This window comes from Ictalurus furcatus, chromosome 17 (assembly GCF_023375685.1).
Source record: "Ictalurus furcatus strain D&B chromosome 17, Billie_1.0, whole genome shotgun sequence".
Classification (NCBI taxonomy): domain Eukaryota; kingdom Metazoa; phylum Chordata; class Actinopteri; order Siluriformes; family Ictaluridae; genus Ictalurus; species Ictalurus furcatus.
The window spans coordinates 14845836-14867074 of record NC_071271.1 but is presented as its reverse complement, the minus strand read 5'-3'; the positions used below and the strand labels follow the sequence as shown (position 1 = coordinate 14867074).

The window sequence follows — 21239 nt, the reverse complement described above, 5'->3', positions numbered from 1 at the left end:
ATGGTGTTTCAATGCACACATAAAAGTCTTATTAGTAAAGAGGACAGGAATGAAATATTATATTCTGATGCATAATTATATTAGCTTTCATGTGTCTTTTATCTATTGTACAGAGTACACAATGTTTACACAACGTTGCATGCTTTTCTTTATTAATGATTCTGTTTAAATATCATATACCTCTTACCTAAACACATCCCACACACATCATTATCTGAAGTATGAATTTCCTTTTCTTAGTTTTCATTGTTTCTGTGTTAGTAAAATTTAAACTGTTAAACCTATATAAACATGCAGTGGTGCTGCTGTGGTGGACGAGACGCTTCGTCAGCAAAAAAGATTCAGATTCCACAGCAACAGCAAAAGAGGCACATGCAGTCCCTTGTGACCAGACACCCCTCCTACACATAAACATGGTTGGAAAACATGATAGGTGTAAAATGGAAGAGATAAACATTGATTATATCACTGCTGATATTAAATGCTTATACATATATGAGGGTGTCAATGAACTTTTTGGTGTAAACATTTCAGGTTAAATTTAATCAAATGTAAAATATATTAGTACAACATAGGTTGATTTTGTTTACAACAACCTAAACAAATCAAAATTAAACTGTGATATTCTGAAACGATGATATTTGGACCAGCATAATCCTCACTATTATTAGCAACAACAACAACAATAATAACCAGGATAAAATGGTTACTGGAGGTCAAGGAAGGAAATAATGAAAGAAGGAAGATTTTCATTCATTATCTGACTGTTCTTGTAAGTCAAATTATCTAGTCATTTTGTGTTAAAAGTGTTCCCCTGCTGGATAAGGATTGTACATTTGTGTAATCAAAAGCAACAGCAATGTTACTTGAGATCTTTTTTCAAAGATAACAATTTGTTTACATTTATTTTTTAAAAATTATTAAACGATAAACAAATAATAAATAGTGTACAATGTTTATTTGATACACATTTCTTAAAGTGCTCAAAATTCTGGCGTTAAAATAGTTTTCTAACTGTCAGAGGAACAGCGTCGATTTTCCTCGAGGATGCCGGGTGGTCTTTATTCTTGCTCTCTCTCGCAGTAGGCAAATGTTATTTGTAAGAAAGTCCGCAAGGGGGCGCATAATAACGTATGTATCTGCTCTGCCTGCATCTCTTCGATAAAAGGATGTGCAGGGGAAATTTCTTTCTGACAATATTCCACGGATATTTGTAAACATGTAAACATTTGTATTCATTGTGGTGTTCTTTCTATTTACGAATAACCTGCCCACATCTTTATAGATTAACAAATTACTATAGGCATTTAACAACCAAAATCAGTGTCATGTTGCGTGTTTAAGATCTCAGATCAATGGGGCCTCACCAACTCAACAGAGACATTTAATGGACTTGTAGGACTTGAAGTTGTTTGGTCTATAATATCTATTTGGTAGCTTAAACTCATTTTAGGTAGCAAACCACATTACTCTTTCCAATGTAAAGTGGACCTGACAATAAATAAATAAATATATCAGTTTAGTAGACCAATAACATATCAACAACTCAACTTAACTGTGTTCAGTTATCAGCATTTATAGGACAAATATAATCTGAATGCACAACCTGATTAAACAGATGAACAGGTTGCAATTTATATATAGCTAGTTATATTTCATAAATGGACACCCTCCTTGATCTTTTCCATATTTTGTCGTGTAACAACCTGGAAATGTATTATACGCACATTTATGAGGAACACCTATACACCTGCTCATTCATGCAACTATCCAGTCACCCAATCATGCAGCAGCAGCACAATCTATGCAGATACAGGCCAAGAGCTCCAGTTAATTCCCCAAAGGACATTAAAAATGTTAGACTCCATGTGATTTTTGCTGTTCAAACAGTCGTGAAAAAGAAAAAGTATTTCACACATAGCCTAACATCCCACGTTATTCAAGAAATAATATTTTGTAATATCATGGCTAAATTTTTTGTAACATCATAGCTCAATTTAACACCACAGGTACCACTGAGATCTAACAAAGCTAATCATACTGTATTTCGAGTATCATCATTAAGCCAAGATGAAACAATAGATGATGAAGATGATGATGCAACAACAAACTTTATCAGTCGCTTGTATCAAAATCCTCAACATCCAGCTAGCCAGTGTGTGACGTCATCGCGTCAAGCGCGAGCCGCAGGTTGTAAACAAAGCGCGTGAGAAAGTGACGGAGAGCGCGCGCTGAAGGATCATGCGCGAGATTTCTTCCCACCAGGCCAGGTACTCAGGGTTACACTCGGGAGGAATGGCATACCTTATGGCAGCCTTCTCAGTCAGCAATACTACTGTGACCAACTCTATCATAATGGTAAGAAAGACAATCAGTGTTTATCTCGGTGGCTGTTTATGTCTGGGTCGATAAGACCGTCTGATGTGCACCATTATAAGATACCTGAAACGGTGAAACAGTAGCTGTTTCGATAGTGTCTGTGCTGATCAAATGAACTTGAGTTACCTCATTTGAGACTGGAAATAAAGAACAACAGAGGACCTTTTAGAAAAGTGCATAGGAATACGTATAGTATTATATAACTTTTCAAAAAAAATATATTTTATCATATAACGTTCTGTAATATCTAAAGTAATTATAAACAGAATATGACTTCTGCAAGTGTGTATAGAGACTCAAAAATGTTATGTGTCCACTCACATCCTGACATAGTCTGTTCTATTACATTGTTTTTTCATATCCAGTGTAGACTGTGTCTTTGCTTGATTAGTGATATGACACTGCTGTAGATTGTTTTCATGTGAACATGTTATTCATTCAAGCATAAGCTATAGACTGGATGTTTTCTTTCTGTTTAACCAAATGGAAGCTTTGGCTGATAGCCCATATGTCTTCTGTGACCAGAGGGACAGGGATTAGACACCTGCATGTCTCTTTGCAGTTAGCCATCCACACTTCCCAGATAGTGTTCAACACGATTACTGCATACACCAGAATCACAATACAAAGGAAAGCAGTCTCTATTTTAACTGTTTACTCACATTATTAATGCCAAAATTAAAGGGTTCACAAACAATGTGACACATAAGGAATTCTAATACGTCTGTAGTAAGACTGAATATTCAGGAAAATAATAGTTATAGTATAATGATTTTTTTAAAACCTGATTTATAGGAGATGTTTGTTTTATACCTTGTTTTATTATGTTCCTATCTCAGAACACTAACGGACCTCCTGATCTCATGTTGGACACCAAGTCAGTGTGTGTTTCTGTTGATGATGTAATGACCAACCATACTGGCAGCCAACAGATCCCACTGTTACATGCACACTTGAAAAAAGTGGAGAACAATCTAACAGAGGCACAGCGCTTCTCATACCTGCCCCGCAGACCAGCAGTCAATATTGAATTCAGAGACCTCTCATACTCAGTTCCTGAGGGGCCATGGTGGAGAAAGAAAGGTATCGTTTAATTTCATGAATACAAACTGAGTATTGACTGAAGGAGACTTTGTTGTAAGAGCATAATTTAGTCTGATTTTATACTCATTTATTTAAAAGACCACCATTTTTTCTATATTGAAACATTTCTTTTTTAAATTTTGAATATTGAATCATTATTTGCATGACCTGTATTTGCACACAGGAATGTGAGTGGTGAAATATTAAAATCTTTCAGTCTGTGAAACTAAAGTTTAGGGTATCTTTAATCTCATACTGTACTTGTCACATTTTATAAGTATTATATATTTAAAATATACTGTAACGTACAAATTGCATTTAGCCATTTGGTAGATTCTTTCATTCAAAAATGACTCAAAAGTAAACCAGGATATGGTCCCAGCATATACTGTAGTTGAACTACACTTTAATCAAAGCTCCAACATGGTCATTCTTGTATCTGAACTAGTTCACAAACATGCTGAATTGAATGAACAGGAACAAATCAGTTCAGTTTTTCTGGCTACATTAAAAGGGGAGTTAATGTAAGCAAATGGATAATTCTGACTGGTTCTTTGGTAATCTTGACATATTGACACCATATCTAGTAAATATAGTGATGCCCAAATCAAATCAGCCAGAAGATAACAGTAAGAAGTTAATTATTAAAATAAGTTGAAAAGGGCTTTAAGTGATAATGTGTTATCCAGTGTCATTTTATGCACAATTTTAATTCAGTTTGGGTGCTGAGATTTTTAAGAACAAAAGTAATTTATTTACAATGCTTTGTGAAACACATAACTCAAAATGTCCAAAAGTTTTAAATGATTTTGTGTTGTGTACTTCTTGACAGAATGAAAGAATGCCATAACCTTACAATAATGAGCATGCAAGCTTCTTCTATTTTTTTTTATTTATTTGCACAACATGCATCCTATAGACAGCCAATAATAGGCTGCCTAGAACTTGACCTACTGTATACAGTATTGTTTGCCTGCTGTATTCATGTATTTTTTTTCTTATTTTCTTGTAGTTTCTGTGCTGCCTCTTAGAATTTGGCCACCTTTGGGTATTTCTCAACCCTCTCTTGCAATGTAGGTCTGGTTCAAATATACTGTATGTCCAGTAGTCATACTATTACCGAGTACACAATCATGTTGTTATGAAATATTCATGAATGTGTCCCTGTGACTGGTTGGCACACACAGTTGGCTACACTGTTTGACTCTTCGTCACCCTTCATAGATGGCTATCGATTCTTTTGAACCCTTTCTTCTTAAAAGCCAGTGCGATAGTATTGCTGGCACATTAAGCATGCAACTCCAGAGATAAAGCCCTGGGGCTGGTATTGAGCTTGTACGAAAATGGTCAGGAATGGCAGCAGTTAGCATGATGTTTCATTGTGTTAACATAGTGGAGAGGACCAGTTTGATCCTGATGTACTGTAGCTAGAGTACACTATGGAGGTCTTAGTGAATAAATGCTGGGATTACATGCAGACCAGTGAAATAGAACTATTCATCCTTTCCAATTAATAATACATTTATTATGGTCATGGTAATAAATATCTAGTAGAATACGTAATTTTCATGATTGCGTCACTGTTTATATAAATCTTAATTTTTATAAATCTTATGCTCTTTGTTGATGTCTTAATGCCACAAGTTTATAAGCAACTATATTGTAACATTATCCACCTACATATAATAACAACTTTACACAAGTTTTTTTTTAAAAATCAGGTTAATACCCTTCCATTCATGTACTTACAGCTCTGTTTATGAATTAGACAAAAAAAAACAACAACATTTATTTTACTGATTTATTCAGGAGTATAATTTAGGCATCTAGTATAATATTATATTAGCACATAGTGTTAAGGGAAAGACCCAACAAAAACACTTTATGGAACTATATAGAAATACTATTGATGGGTAATTATTTCATTGGACCAAGACATCTAAGACATCTGTCCTTCACTGGTTCCTCATCCCTAACTGAGTGCAACTGTATCCAATGCCTTTGAGCTGTCTAACAAATCTTTGTAATCCATACTTAGTGGAAAGTGAGATCTGGCTACAGTAGTATCAGCGACCCTGATCCGTGCTCAAAGCTCAGTTGGTAACTGTCGGTCAACAAACTGTATTAACCCCAGTTATGAGCACAGGGATTGGGTTGGGCTTCTCCAGTTAGGATGAAACTAACAGCTGTGCACGTATGGAGATAAGAACAGTACAGAGTGATGCTGTGTAGGATGGACTTTTTTGTTTGGAAGGTAACATGATGTTTAGTTTGGTAAGTGTGATATTTTGTGGCATGTGTTGTGTTGCCACATACTACAGTGTTTAAAATTAGATTTAAACTTAGCCAATGATTAATTGTTCAATGGACATTTAAAAAAACATTTGAAAATGCACATGCTGCTACATTGATTTAATAAGTGTTGTAATACAGCTTTTAGGTTTCAAGATTTTTATATGGATGCATGCACATTTTAATCATAGGTTGTGATTTACCAACATTTTGGGCAATCAGTTTTCATAGTTCTTCAGTAAACATTTTTAAATGCACATAATGCTAAACTGATTGTAAGACAACATTCAAATTTCAAGATGTTCATCTCCATACATATGACTTGGTTATAAAACAAGTTTCATGACCACCTGATCTGCTTCTAAGAAATAAGACATTTTCTCTTAGGCAACACGGCAAGGAATGAATATCTTTCAGAATATTACTGGTTATATTAATATTACTGGTAGAGGTTAATACTTGGGAATTCACACAAATTTTTATCTCTAATTTCCCCAACCTTATGTTCAGGACATTAGGACTACACATGTAGTGTTGCAGGATGGGGAATAAATTGGATTAATATCAGATAACAAGCCTGGAAAAGGCTTATTCTTCAACTTTCATATACTGTAGGCACACACTCTATCTGTTATAATATTTTTTTCAGCGAATTGCTTTCTAGCCTCTGTTAAAGGTACTAGAAAAGCAAAATTGTCTCCATGGCCAATAAAGTAAGTAATATACTGTACTAAGCATCTCAACAGCTTCAGTCTACGTGAAGCCAACCCTGTTTCAAGTGTATTTCCGGGACTAAACGCTGATGTATGAGCTGGCAGTGCTGAGCAGTTTCTAGTTTTATGTGTCCATCATTCACAACACACAAATGTGACTTCACCTTTGTCTTCATTAATTTGTGTGACATGTAGCTGGGATCTCACTTCATTTCGTGCAAGAAATAACAGTTTGTTGATGTGGCACAGGGAACCAGATGTTGTAAATAGCATAGACGAAGTATTTACATTAGAGAGTATCTGGCTACCTGTGACATTTTTGCTTAAAGATTAAAATGTGCATCAAAAGAGTGCAAGTAGGTTTAACAACCCGTCCAAAAAACAACAACAAAAACAACAAAAAAACAGTCATTGCTGACTTTTGAAAACAAAATCTTTCCTTCTGTATGTAGGTTATGTTGGAATGTAGTGTGTTTCACAGTTGTGCAACACACTTCAATACTATAACTATAGCATGTGCTATTTGTCACAAATCCTACCACCTGCTGCACCACTCACATCAGCTGAGGTGCAATCTGGCTGACAGAAGATTTTTCTTTACCAAGCGGATTACTTAATTTGCACAGATGACAGATGATCTGTTCATTATCAAGAACATGTATTCACTGTTGAAACAGTGACAAACTGAGTTAAATAAAGTTTGACACAGAGCTGTTATACAACTCTCCTGCTAGCACAAAGCATAAGCACCTCACAGTTAAACATATCAAGAGAAAATAAAAGCACTAAACGGAGTTGAATAATATATCATACATGTGATGTTAGTAGAGAAACAACAGCTTATAACTAAGATGTTGGTAGTGACTTGCTGAGACATTTGAAAACTTTATGAAGGAATCAAATGACTCTTTTTGTTATTGACTTTAGTCCTAGTGTTTACACATGTGTAATCAAGAACTTTTTTTTTTTTGATAAATGCCTGCTTTTGGGACTGTCTCTGTTTTTCTTGACAATAGTTATTTTGTATGGTGATGCAAGGCTATGAGTGTGCAAAACCATCCTCTTCAAGAGGTCGTATGGGGATCCCACACTAAAAGAGGACAGTGAAGGTCACAGATATTTGTGTATTGCTTGGACGGATTGAGACTACAAATCCAATTAAGCTTGCAGGCACTGAAATCAACTGGATTAGCATTTCAGCTAGACAAATAACAGGTTACCATCGGACATTTTTCACAAACTGCCACTGTTTTATTTTTAATTATTTGTTTGATGTATTCTGTAGTCTCCCCTTTAAACCTGCTGACAGAAAAATGACAGTTTGAATGGGACAATGATTATGATGAGAGGGATGATGAGAAACTTTACTGTTTTTAAATTTTTCTTGGGGTTTCCAACCATCTACTTGTCACTACTGAATACAGTACATATAGAAATTAAAACCATTTGACACTGTTCATTCTTAACAGTACGTACAACACACATACTGTATATAAACATACATGCATATATACATACTACATAGCCATGTAAATGCAGATTACAAAAAATGTGCATTGCTGAAAAGTCTTTAGAAATGTGTTACGGTCCTCCCTTTACTCAGCGCGCTTGTCGAGTTGGAGGGCACGCGCGTGCACGTGCAAGGTGTGCGAGCGCCCGCTCTTCGACTGTGGACAACCGTGACATTGTTGACTATGGACATGTGCATTTGTTTTATTTCTGTTCTGTCTCCTCCCTGTTCTGTTGTTGGTTGTTGTTCAGGGGGGTGTCTTTATTGTTTTTAGCTGCCAGCACTTAGCGCTGATTATATTTGATATATATACTGCACGCCTCCCAGTACACAACGCAGAGTATTAGATAAAGTTAATATAGTTAGATTGATTTAGTTAGTTTAAACGTTAGATTAGTTCACTTTGTCCACGTTGGTGTTTTCCGCTCCCAGTTCCCAGTCTTAGTTTCATGTTTCGTGTTCCATGTGTATGACCTTGTTTCTCGTTTCCTCGTTGTGATTTCCGCTTAGCCCAGATTATGCCTGTTTGCCGATCGCCTGACCCTTTGCCTGTTTTGACCACGTTTTTGGATTACGATTTGATTTGTCTGCCTGCCTCCTTAAATAAAAACGTCTTTACCTGCACCTGCTTCTGTATCCTACTCCCTTACGTCTCGCGATGTGACAAAATGTCTCAACACTCAACACCTTGGATCAAATTCAAAATGCATTGTCAAATCGGACAATAGTAAGTGAACTAGTTGAACCGGGGGAAAAAAAAAATTGCAAGGGTCATATGACAAGTGAGAATGAGCATTATCTGGCAAAAAAATTTGAGAAACAGAAAAGGTGTATAACAAATGCTTTCTTTCACCCCATTCACAAAGAACCACTTATGTGAGGAGGAGGTGCTAAGTGAATATGTCTTATTCAGGCACAGCACTCTGCTGTGAACACTGGGAAATGTTTCTCAGGTACACATTGGCCTGTTCTCTTCCTTCTTAGGTTACAAGACCCTGCTGAAAGGCATCTCTGGCAACTTTACCAGTGGAGATCTAGTGGCCATCATGGGGCCCTCAGGAGCAGGGAAATCAACGCTTATGAACATCCTGGCAGGATATAGGTGAACAAGCCATGCCACTCACACACACATATACACACAAGCCTATTCACCATTTGCTGTATGTGCTTTATATATGGACATGTGAGAAAGTGTTGACTGCAGTTTTGTGAATGCGAGCACTAGGAGCAATAGAAGCATTATTTAACTTTGTAAATTCCCTTTTTAGAAGCCTTTAGTGGATTATTAATCATTCATCATATATCTTTGTGTTTTTTCATGTATTGATTGTTGTAAAAGAAGAAACGTAAAATAAAAGACATCATAATCACCCTCTCTGTTAGAAAAATGCTACTGCATGCTATTCAGAGAAGAACACTTTGTTCCCCACTGCATGGACTAATCTCTCAGCTGCAAGTGCAAATTCAATACACATTCAGTATGAATTCAAAGCTGCGTTCCAAAAAGCATTTTCTAAGAATTAAATAAAAGAGCAAAACACTTTTTAGTCAACAAGATCTTGTCTTTTAACTATTGTCATCAAGTTGGCTATCATTCTTGAGGCTTACATTGAGGCTTCACTGATGCCTCAATGTAACTGTGCTCATTCTACAGCATTATAGACAGCATATAGCCTACAGAATGAACTATTGTCACCTAATGTTTGCTTGCTAGATAAAATATAACTTTTGGTTGAAGAGGAAAGGCTTGACCTTCTGTAATGTCACAGCACATTACTCGGCATTAGACTGATTATATTGGGCTGTCTCATGTCATTATGCTTGGTTGGGGTGTGATGAAATTTGACATGTCTGATCTGATGTGTAATTATAAATTTCCTACCAGTTCCAAATGACATCCCCAACAGAGAGCTGACTGAGAATTACTATTACAGGACTATCAGCAAGATGTACAGCAGCTTTTGAACACCAATATAGAATTTTTGTTCCCTGACTCAGTAATAATTTGTCTTTAGATCACACTGTAGCGATAATAATGTAGGTTACATTACTGGGTTTATGTTTATAATGGACATTTTGATTTCAAAAAAAGACACAGGTTAAAGTTTAAATACATGCTCAAAAAAGTTTGCTTTGTCTTTTAGAGAAACAGGAATGAAAGGAGATATCTCGATAAACGGACAATCCAGAGATCTGCGGTCCTTTAGGAAAGTGTCTTGTTATATTATGCAAGACGACATGCTTCTGCCACACCTGACGGTCCAGGAGGCCATGATGGTAAGGAGCTACTGAAACAGTGTTTTCTGTGAAAGCAACAAAATTATATTCATGTCTTTTAATTGTATGCAGCTGCTTGTCTGAAATTTATTGTATACATGAAGAAAACTGATGCACAGAACATAGTTTGTGCAGAATATGTATATTAACTAATACCTGTGCCTATATTTTTCACCTTAGGTTTTACATCTAGTTTAGATTTATTTTAGATGTATAACTAACGCGTCACCTTCTACTTGTTATTACTAGTACAGTTTTTAGCCTTCACAAGCTAGGTAGCTGCCATATAGCTCTCAGTGGCTAAAGATATATGGATTGCAGACCTTAATGGGTATTTGACAGTAATAAGAAAAAGTGAAACATAGTCTTATAATGTATAATTTTGATTAAAAAGCCTCTGAACTCTGCCTCCTCAGGTGTCAGCTAATCTGAAGCTCCAGGAAAAGGAGGAGGGAAGGAGAGAAATGGTAAGAGAAAACCGTGTGAACCTCTTCACACATTAACTACTTGTCCAATGTCCGATGTCCGAACTGGAATATAGGGCATGGGGTTGTATTTTTATTACATTTTGGTGGATTGTGCAATAACTTGCCTAAAAATACCTAAAGGAAAATTTAGGTATTTGAAATGCTCTCATTCTCCAAATGAAATAGGTCTATCGGGAGATATTGTCCTCTGGAAATCAATGTCGTAGTATTTCAGTACCAGTATGCCGGTTTCAGCTAGTTACAGTTAAACTTGCGATTTTTATTTCTGGTATTTTGTGTGATTTTGATTTTCAATTACAAAAGTTGATAATGAACTATAACTTCGATAATGGAAAATAGTATTGTCATAGCTAATTTACTTTTGTAGAATTCTGATAATCCAAATATTCATTGAATATTTTATAGAGCACTTTATATATGAAGACCACAATGAAAAAACGATCAGAGTCACAAAACTGTATTTTTGGAGTTGTGCATCCACGGCTGTTGATTGAGCATTGAAGAATGAGCTCATGAATGTACTTGGATGATAGAAAGATCACAGTCACAGAATTTTCCATTTAAAATAAAGCCGTGCTATGGAAAAATGATCACAGTCCAGTCACATGACCAAAATCAGCCAATAGGCTTTGAATAATGGCGGACGCCCCGCTGAGTGAATTTCATTGTTAACTTACTGTCAAATTTCTTCAACATATCTCATTAGTAACTGGTCTAATATTAATATAATAATATTATTATTAATAATAAATAATTAATTACTATTAATATTAATTAATATTAATAATTAATAATTAGTAATATTCAAGTTGAGATTGATGTATAATGTATATTCTTTGAGTTTTCAGTATTTAAGTGATGTTGATGCTCAGTTGAATATAATTAGTATAAGTTCATCACTGTATTACTGTGAATACCCATGAAAGAAAGATCAGAGTCTGCACAAGCATTTTTTCATGCTTCAATTAACACAATGTAAACAATAATGGCTGATAACTTTTGGTGTCTTCATAAAGACTATGAATGGGTCTAGTGAACATATCAAGATTTTCTCTGTTCTCAACTATTATGACATAAGAAGGTTCTGAACTTTTAAATTCAAATTCTAGAATTCAAGCACAATGTGACTCTGATCGTTTTATCATTGGTGCCTTCATATTTCAACACTGTAATTCATACATAGGGACAAGTCCAACAGCATGGTTGAAAGTGTGATATTGCTTTTATACAACTTGTTTCAAAAACAAGAAATAAATATATATTAACTGACATTTCAGACATATTATGGCCAAATATTTAGGGTATTTTTGCTCCATCAACGAAAATATTTACCAAAGAAACCACAGCTGGAAAGACTGTTGCATGTTGCAATGGTTTGAGTATAGTAAACTATTGCTGGAGTTGGAATTTTATGTAGCAAGCACAGAGAAGCGGAGTAATAAAAACAGTTAAATGTAGCAGTGTTATGATACTAAATATTAGCACTTTTGGGACTCCACGTGCCCAGTCAAATTAGTCGTCCAGAACTAACTGTTGTATAATACTTAATAATGCCTCTCTCTTTGCAGGTGAGCGAGATCTTGACTGCACTTGGCTTGTTGGAGTGTGCTAAAACACGCACATCTAACCTTTCTGGTGGCCAGAGGAAACGCTTGGCAATCGCCTTGGAACTTGTCAACAACCCACCTGTCATGTTTTTTGATGAGCCCACAAGGTGAACCCCTTGAGAAACACTCACTCATAATACATGTTCTTTTGTGCCCTCATATGTAATAATGATTATTTTTAGTAATCTCACTGAGCATCATAGCATGCACTAGAGCCAAATATAAGGTTTTATAACATAAAAAGAGAATAACAATAAATATGAATACAGGTTGTTGCTATGGTTAGCTGTTGTGAGAGGTTTGATAACTACTTAGGCTCCTAAGAGGATGATTATTCAATCTGTTCATTTATTCTTCCTATGGGTCTCTCCTAGGGGATTAAACCATATAATTGATTGCTGATGAAGCCATATAATTAAAATGATTCCCACTGTACCAACAAGGCCAATGCTTTTGTTTTTGATATACACTGAATACATTTGGGTTTGAGCTCAAAACATGAATATGAGGTGATAGATCAGAATTTCAAATTTAATTTACTGATATTTCCATCTAGATGTGTTAAACAACTTAGAACATGGCACCTTTTGTTTGAACCCACTCTGAATGTCTACTCTTGGTTTGAGTCCTGGTTTTGCCTGAGAAAACTCCATTTTCTAAAAGGCTAAAAAGCAAGCTGAGAGAAAAGCAAGCTGTTTTGAAGGTGAGAAAAGAGGGGAAATCTATGAGAACCAGTGCACAAACAGTGGGCATAGCCAGTACAACAATTTGGAATGCTCTGATAAAGAAAGAAACCGTTCAGTTCAAACCTACAGTTCTATGCAGTTCAAAGTATCTATGCCAAGGTGTGCTGAAGTTGTTTTTGCATCTTGTCATGGCCCACCAGCTTATTATTATTATTTTTCCTTTAATCTGTCACCCATGTGTATTTTTATGGGTACATGCGTAAATTTATGGTGTATGTACAGTTTACAATGTACAAGTTAAACTGTTTCAATTTCAGTGGAAAAAATAGACAAGGGGGGACGGAAGAGCTAATCTGACTTTTTAGATTTTGCTTTCTTTTCAGTGGACTGGATAGCGCCTCCTGTTTCCAGGTGGTCTCACTGATGAAAGCTCTGGCTCAAGGAGGCCGAACAGTTATCTGCACCATTCACCAGCCCAGTGCCAAAGTCTTTGAGCTCTTTGACAAAGTAAGCTATATTATGCTAAGTGTTAAAGTGAGGTTGTAATAACTTGATATAATAACATTATGTTAATTGATAATAAAAAACAAAGAATCCATATTTTATTTAAATCCTTCACCATTTCTTCAGCATTGGCAGTTCTGGCTTACTTAGCAGCCTCGGCAAATTATTAAAAAGACAGGATCACCCCCTGTCCCCCCGTCCCCCATTTCAGACTTCTAAGCTGTGCAAATAGGGGGGACAGCAAGTAATGCAGTACAAGATGCCCATTCTGACAAAGTTAAATGCCTGATACGGTGACATGACCTCACTGACATGCACATGAGCAACAGAATAGTGACTAAAGATTTATGTCTGTATCTGACATTTTTTGTGTGGGTGCCCTAAGCCGCCCCCAAAACGATGCCAGCCTCGGTGGCCTCCCATCTTACCCATGCCAGGATCTGCCATTGTCCTTAAGTGAACATTCTAATGCAAGGATAGGATATGAATACAACTTTATCTAACTATTTGACAGCTGTATTTTAATTGTTTTACAGCTTTATGTTCTGAGCCAAGGCCAGTGCATCTACCAGGGGAAAGTATCAAACCTAATTCCCTATCTAAGGGAACATGGACTCAACTGCCCTACATATCACAACCCTGCTGATTTCAGTAAGAAACTCATTGTTGCTGTTAAAATTCAAATGTATATCAGTAGATTTAAATGATGATTATCCTTATATGCATACTCATAACAGAATCTCCTTAAGGCTTATGTTCCCTCACGCAATCTGCGATCAGTTAACAACCAACGCTTAGTAGTGCCTACTCAACGTGGCTCAAGGTCCCTTTCCAGATCCTTCAAACTAACTGTCCCTCAGTGGTGGAATGAACATCCAACCTCAATCCAGACTGCAGAATCTGTCACAATTTAAAAAAAAAGTCCCACCTCTTCCATGAGCACTTAACAAACCCCTAAAATGCCAACCCCACATTATAAAAGAAAAAAAAACTTACTCTGGCTCTTACACCTCTACTCTGCGCACCTTGCTTCTCTAGAACTCAATTATAAATCTTGCATGGTAACACTACTTGTATTGTTCTCTGCTTGATATATCGCTTTGCTTGTATTTCCTCATTTGTAAGTAGCTTTGAATAAAAGCTTCTGTTAAATGAATAAATGTAAATGTAAACATAAATCTCAGTCTTGCCATAAAAAGATTTTTTGGAATTGTTGTGTTGCACAAAATGGAGTAGAGACCCTATAATGTATACTTTATATTGTAAATAGTGCATGTTCCACATGTTTCTGAAAGTATATATGAATTTTTTTTGTGCCCTCAGTAATGGAAGTGGCCTCTGGAGACTATGGTGACCACATGACTCGGTTGGTAAAAGCTGTTAATGAGGGGAAGTGTGAGAAAGATTACAAAAGTGAGATGAATGGTGATGGGACTCTTAAATCCAACTTTTGGCATAAACCTTCTGAGGTACAATCACAGACAATGCTTTATATCCTACAAAATGTAATACAAAATTTTTCAGTTTGGAAATGAAAAGAGGTATTATTCAACCAATGGGCTAATATAAGCTCACTTAAATAAGAACTTTATTTTTTCTAGGACTCCTCTTCTACAGAAGGCTGTCACAGTTTCTCCGCCAGTTGTCATACACAGTTCTGTATCCTCTTTAAAAGAACTTTCCTCAGCATCATGAGGGATTCGGTAAACAAAACTGCTGATCATTGCATAGATTTACATACATTTAGTAACACCATGTTTGATCAAGGAATATTTTATGAAATCACCACATTTATTATCATCTAATATGCTGTCTAATAGATCGAGTAAGTTGATTAAATTAAAAAATTTCAGTCCAGAAACAAAGCTCTAATGAACATGAGCACAGTGCACAGGGCTGTAAACTCAAATATGCATTGAATTATTAAATACACAATAACAATGTCCCTGAAGTTAGCCTATGTAATTTGCATTTTGACAACATATCTAACAGCCAGGAGTTTCAAAATTTAAATATATATATTCTGCCCAACAGTTAAATTTCCTTTATGTTTCCTTTACAAGTGCCTTCCAATGGGTGAATACTAGAGCTGCAACAACTAATCAATAAAATTGATAATAATCGTTTATGAAAATCGTTGTCAAGGAATCTCATTATCGATTAGTTAGTCTGCGTACGGCACAGTTCACATTTACTGCGTTACTTCTGTTCCGAAAACACACATTGGAGAGTACAGACCAAAGTGTCCCAAATGATGTACTATGTACTTACACTATGCACAGTGGACTCTACTGTCTAGTTGATGAATTTTAGAAGGATAGTATAGTCTGAAATGGAACACTAGCATTTTTTTTACTAACCAGAAGTATAAGCCATTACCCAGGCGATGACACATTACGTCAAACACATGTAACGTGATGTTGCTAGCTTTAAGATAATACCCAGAGTCAATGAAAATAAATTTCTTCAGTTTACTGTTTATGTCAGCGTTACCTTTTATACCCAGCATGACCTTGGTCACCATCAGACGGAGGCGTAATCGTTAAGTGAGGATTAATCTTTTGGCCACTCGAACCATCCTCTTCACAGTGTGTTGAGACAGTCCAGACACACATCCTCTTCCAGGTTGATTCATAACATTTCCAGTTGACTGGAACTTCTTAATCATTGCCCTGATGGTGGGAAAGAGCATTTTTAATGCTTGTGTTATTTTCTTTTAGCCACTTCCCATTTTGTGAAGCTCAACAACCTTTTGCCGCACACTATAGCTATATTCTTTCGGCTTACCCGTTGTTATAAATGAGTAGTAGAATTTGGCCTATGTTTTACCTCATATTTATACCCCTGCAAAACAGGAAGTCATAGTTGAACAATTTCCTGTTCCAAGTCACCCAGGTGTACTACCCAGAACGTTTTCACAAAATGGATTGAGGATCATCAAGGTGTGTTTTGGCAATATTCAGACGAGTCTCAATGTTCTTCTGTGTTAACAGTGGCTTGCACTCTTCCATGAATGCCATTTTTGCCCACTGTCTTTCTGATAGTGGAGTCATGAACAGTGACCTTTATTGATGCTAGAGAGGCCTTTAGTTCCTTCAATGTTGTCCTTGGCTCTTCCTGGATGAGTAGTTGCTGGGCTTTTGGAGGAATTTTGTAAGGTCAGCCACTTCTGGGAAGGTTCACTACTTTGCCAAGTTTTTCCATTTGGAGATAATGGCTCTCACTGTGGTTCTTTGGAGTCCCAGAGCCTTTGAAATAGCTTTGTAACTCTTCCCAGACTGATGTATTTCAATCACCTTCTTCCTTATCATTTCTTGAACTTATTACAACTTTGGCATAGTGTGTTACTGGGTAAGCCTAACATTTTAACCAAATTCATGCTGTTGAAAAAGGTGTATTTAAGCTTTGATTTGATTGAACAGGGTTTGCAATGATCAGGCCTGGTTGCATCTATTCCAGCTGAACCCCATTATGAATGCAGTTTCATAGATTTGGGGAATTCGTAACTATGGGGGCCAAGTACATTTTCACACAGGCCCAGTTGCTATTGGATAACTTTTTTGCTTCAGTAAATAACATTATCATTTAAAAACTGTATTTTGTGTTTACTCAGGTTGCCTTTGTTTTATCTTAGTTTTTCTTTTCATTTCTGAAACAATTTTAGTATGAGATATACACAAAAACAGAAGAAACCAGATACTTTTTCACAGCACTGCATCATGCTGCAGTGTGTGCCGAACAGGCTCAATCAATTAATTGTGAGTGATTGACTATACATTTTAGGGGCTGTCATGAATAATAAGATGGCTGCATCCAACCTATAGGGGAGTCTAGAGTCCCCTATAGTGTTAGATGTTATCCAAATATTAATGGCAACTTGCACTATAATAGGTAGCTGGTTGTGAAATGTTGTTATGAAATGAGTTCCAAATGAGCAGAAATTTGAATGCAGTACTGTAATTATGAGGTATAGATTTAGCAAATGTATGATAATCAGCAGTAAAAGATCACATTTTGTTGACCAGTTACTAAAACTACTCTTGGCCCTATCCACAAATATAATAGCATATATTATATATTAACATATATTGCTTAATATCATAATTAGCACAGTGAATGTACAGTGAGAATGTTGACATTTGGGATTTATTTTTAATTCTGTGCCCGATCCTTGCATTACTATGCATCCTTGCATAATGAATAATAAAATAGTATAGTGTTACTTTTTTTTGACTAGGTGTTGACCCACCTGCGCATCACCTCTCATATTGGAATTGGGTTCCTGATAGGGCTTCTGTACCTCGGCATCGGAAATGAGGCCAAGAAAGTCCTCAGCAACTCTGGTTTCCTTTTTTTCTCTATGCTCTTCCTCATGTTTGCTGCTCTGATGCCTACTGTGCTTACCTGTGAGTGGATTAAATAGCTAAATTTCTATTCATTTTCTGTCTTTTTATTAAATATCTATTAACCTTTCTATCAATCTAGATTATCTACTGTATCTTTCTAATTACTTGCATGCATGTCTGAAAACATGAAAGCATGGATGGTTTTGTATCATGAGTAATTTTATCTGATAGTAATATATAATGTGTCATCAGATCTCTTGCATATTCTCAAGCTACATAATTATGTGCTTAACAGTCTAATGTATATTCTCATTCTCATTCGTATATCAAGAAACATTAGTTGATATATTTTAATTTGTATTTTCAATTCTAGTTCCTCTTGAGATGGGTGTCTTTTTGAGAGAACACTTAAATTACTGGTACAGTCTGAAGGCATACTACCTAGCAAAGACTATGGCTGATGTCCCATTCCAGGTAACCTGTCTTACAGTATGTTATCATATGAAATGTCTTATAGTGATCGAATGATAGCTATAAAAATGTATTTCACACTTTTGTTAAAAGGATGGTTAAAGATCACATTTTCATGGTACCATAAGAATGAAAACAGTGAACAGGTTGAAGCTTTGATGGCACTAATATGTTTCATAAGCTAAGAGGGGATTTATCAGGTCAGAGAATAGTGCTCCTAATTTAGGATCCAGCAGTAGCATTATATAAGCAGGCTATGCTCCCTAAGCTTTTTCTCTCAAACTAATATTCACTAATGGTTGCAACAACTGTGAATATAAGCTTTTTCATATTGAATCCTTTGTCATAGTTGAGCTTGTACACATTTTATTGTTATAATTTTCACTGCCCTCCACTAATATTGGCACCCTTGGTAAATATGAGCAAAGAAGGCTGTGAAAAATTGTCTTTATTGTTAAACCTTTTGATCTTTTGTTCAAAACAATTCACAAAAATACTCTGCTCTCATGGATACCAAACAATTGCAAACAAAACACAGGTTTATACAATATATATATATATATATATATATATATATATATATATATATATATATATATATATATATATATATATATATTAAATATAGGTGTGCAACAATTATTGCCACCCTAGCACTTTGTGCTACCTCATTTTGCCAAGATAATAGCTCTGAGTCTTCTCCTATAATGCCTGATAAGGTTGGAGAATACATGGCAAGGGATATGAGACCATTCCTGCATACAGAATCTCTCCAGATCCTTCAAATGTCTAGGTTCAAATATTTCTCAGACATCAGTCTAATAGTGTAACATGCCTAAAACAATGAAACTACGAATACTGCTACAGTCTAATTGTTGCCCTGAGCAGGCCAAAAAATGCAAATGGCTAAAAACAGATTTTAAATACTCCCATTTGTTAAAGAGTTATGAGCCAGTTATGAGATTGAATGTCTTGTCTCTTAAATGTTGAGTACTAAAACACTGTAAGTTCTTTAAAAAATGGAATGATTATAATTGATTTAACTGGTTCTGGCTTATAGATTGTATTCCCAGTGACATATTGCAGCATTGTTTATTGGATGACCTCTCAACCATCAGACGCTGTTAGGTTCATCCTCTTCTTGGCTTTGGGTACGCTGACGTCATTGGTGGCACAGTCTTTGGGTCTTTTGATTGGGGTGGCATCTACATCATTGCAGGTGGTACTACACTGAGATCTCTTTTTATATACTACTTCTTCTTATTTTTTTATGTAAATACTGACTTTACTGTTTTCTTTTCTTTTGTGATATTCTATTTCTTAGGTGGCCACTTTTGTAGGGCCAGTGACTGCCATACCTGTGCTGCTATTTTCAGGCTTTTTTGTCAGTTTTGACACCATCCCAAAATACCTCCAGTGGATATCTTACATTTCCTATGTCAGGTAAAAAGTGTTGTAATTAATCTTGGGAAACAATTTTTATACATTGCCTTTATTAAGAATATTTAAAAATGGATAAGTGATGTAGCTGGGCTTATCTTAAAATACATTGTCAAGCACACTAATAATTTTGGTAATAGAAAATAGTGCATTAAGGTGATGTTTACTACAAATCAGTATTGTGTGTGTGGGGAAATGGGATGACTGTTTGATTTTGCTTATAATCATTGGAGAGTAAAATTGTTTATTCAGTATAAATTTACTTTTTCTTCAAGCAAAAAAATAATGCCTTTTAATGCAATAATTCTTCTAATGTGGCAGTTGTCTAATGCAGCCATTCTATGGTTTTCAGGTATGGTTTTGAAGGAGTTATCTTGTCCATCTATGGGCTGGACCGTGAGGACCTACACTGTGACAAAGATGAGACATGCCACTTCCAAAAATCCAAGGCCATTTTGAAGGAGCTAGATGTCGAAAACGCTGAGTTGTATCTTGACTTCATTGTGCTGGGCATCTTCTTTGTCTCCCTGCGTCTTATTGCCTACTTTGTCCTCCGCTACAAAATCAGTGCAGAGAGGTAGACAGCAAGACAATGACAACTTTGACAAGACTCTTAAATTTTAGGAAGGGTGAGCAGAGAGAACAAAAGTGGGTTATTTTTCTTCAAACTTGGCTTCAAAAAGGACTGCTATCTTTGTGGACGCCCCTATCGGACAGCAACACACTGAACAGTTTTTTCTACTCACCACTGGTGCACTATTTTGAACTAAAAAAAATACAAGGATACCCGTATGGATTGACAATATAAGTATATGTACAAGAGACAATCTACAGTTGGTTTGAACAGTTATCAGGGAGTTGGACTCATGTCCTGTCTTGTGTTATGCTGTGTACATTATATGTATAACATTCTGTCTGCCTGGGAAGGATGGATCCAATCCTTAATAAATAGGATACAACAAATCAATTAGGTAAATAGGAAAGGGTTTCACAATTTCAAGAGCTGGTCTCTACTAGGGGTAGCATGACTTTTAAGGACTAATCATCTTTTCCATAGTTAAAGCAAAAACTGTTTCAGAATATTGCTAATTTAGGTTATTTTATTGCAGTAAAAAGTCATTAACAGCACCAAAGAACACACCAAACTGCACTTCAATTAACTACTACACACAGGCTATGAATTACCTTTCCAGCTTCAATGCTTTTTTAGGCTACAGTTAATGACAGAAATATGTGCAATAATAAATTTGTGTATCATATTACACTATTTATGGACATACAGATTCTTAAAATGCACTCGTGTGAATGAGCTGGCAGAGCAGCTGAAGTCATTGATTCTGGACTTGAGATAGCACAGTATGGAAGCTCATCAACAGAACCCACCTTATAGCTCACTGGATAAAGGATGCTATGTGTACAGTAGTGTCTGGGAAGTTTTACCAG

General features: G+C 36.0%; 1 protein-coding gene across 1 annotated transcript; it reads left to right on the top strand.

Annotated features, from left to right (window-relative positions):
* The first annotated feature begins 3218 nt into the window (after window positions 1-3218).
* Window positions 3219-21021, top strand: abcg1 (ATP-binding cassette, sub-family G (WHITE), member 1). The gene is made up of 14 exons (XM_053647126.1): window positions 3219-3462; window positions 8962-9079; window positions 10122-10254; window positions 10671-10721; window positions 12311-12456; window positions 13419-13542; window positions 14076-14190; window positions 14863-15008; window positions 15141-15242; window positions 17777-17945; window positions 18259-18359; window positions 19417-19575; window positions 19681-19799; window positions 20149-21021. The coding sequence occupies exons 1-14, from the start codon at window positions 3243-3245 to the stop codon at window positions 20375-20377; spliced, it is 1932 nt and encodes a 643-aa protein (XP_053503101.1). The 5' UTR covers window positions 3219-3242; the 3' UTR covers window positions 20378-21021.
* Window positions 21022-21239: the final 218 nt, after the last annotated feature.

Bases quoted from the DNA above. Each gene is read 5' to 3' on its own strand.
- abcg1 (XM_053647126.1), top strand. From the start codon at position 3,243: ATGTTGGACACCAAGTCAGTGTGTGTTTCTGTTGATGATGTAATGACC. The intron at 13,543-14,075 runs GTAAGCTATATT...ATTGTTTTACAG, and splicing joins TCTTTGAGCTCTTTGACAAA to CTTTATGTTCTGAGCCAAGG. The intron at 15,009-15,140 runs GTACAATCACAG...TATTTTTTCTAG, and splicing joins TTTGGCATAAACCTTCTGAG to GACTCCTCTTCTACAGAAGG.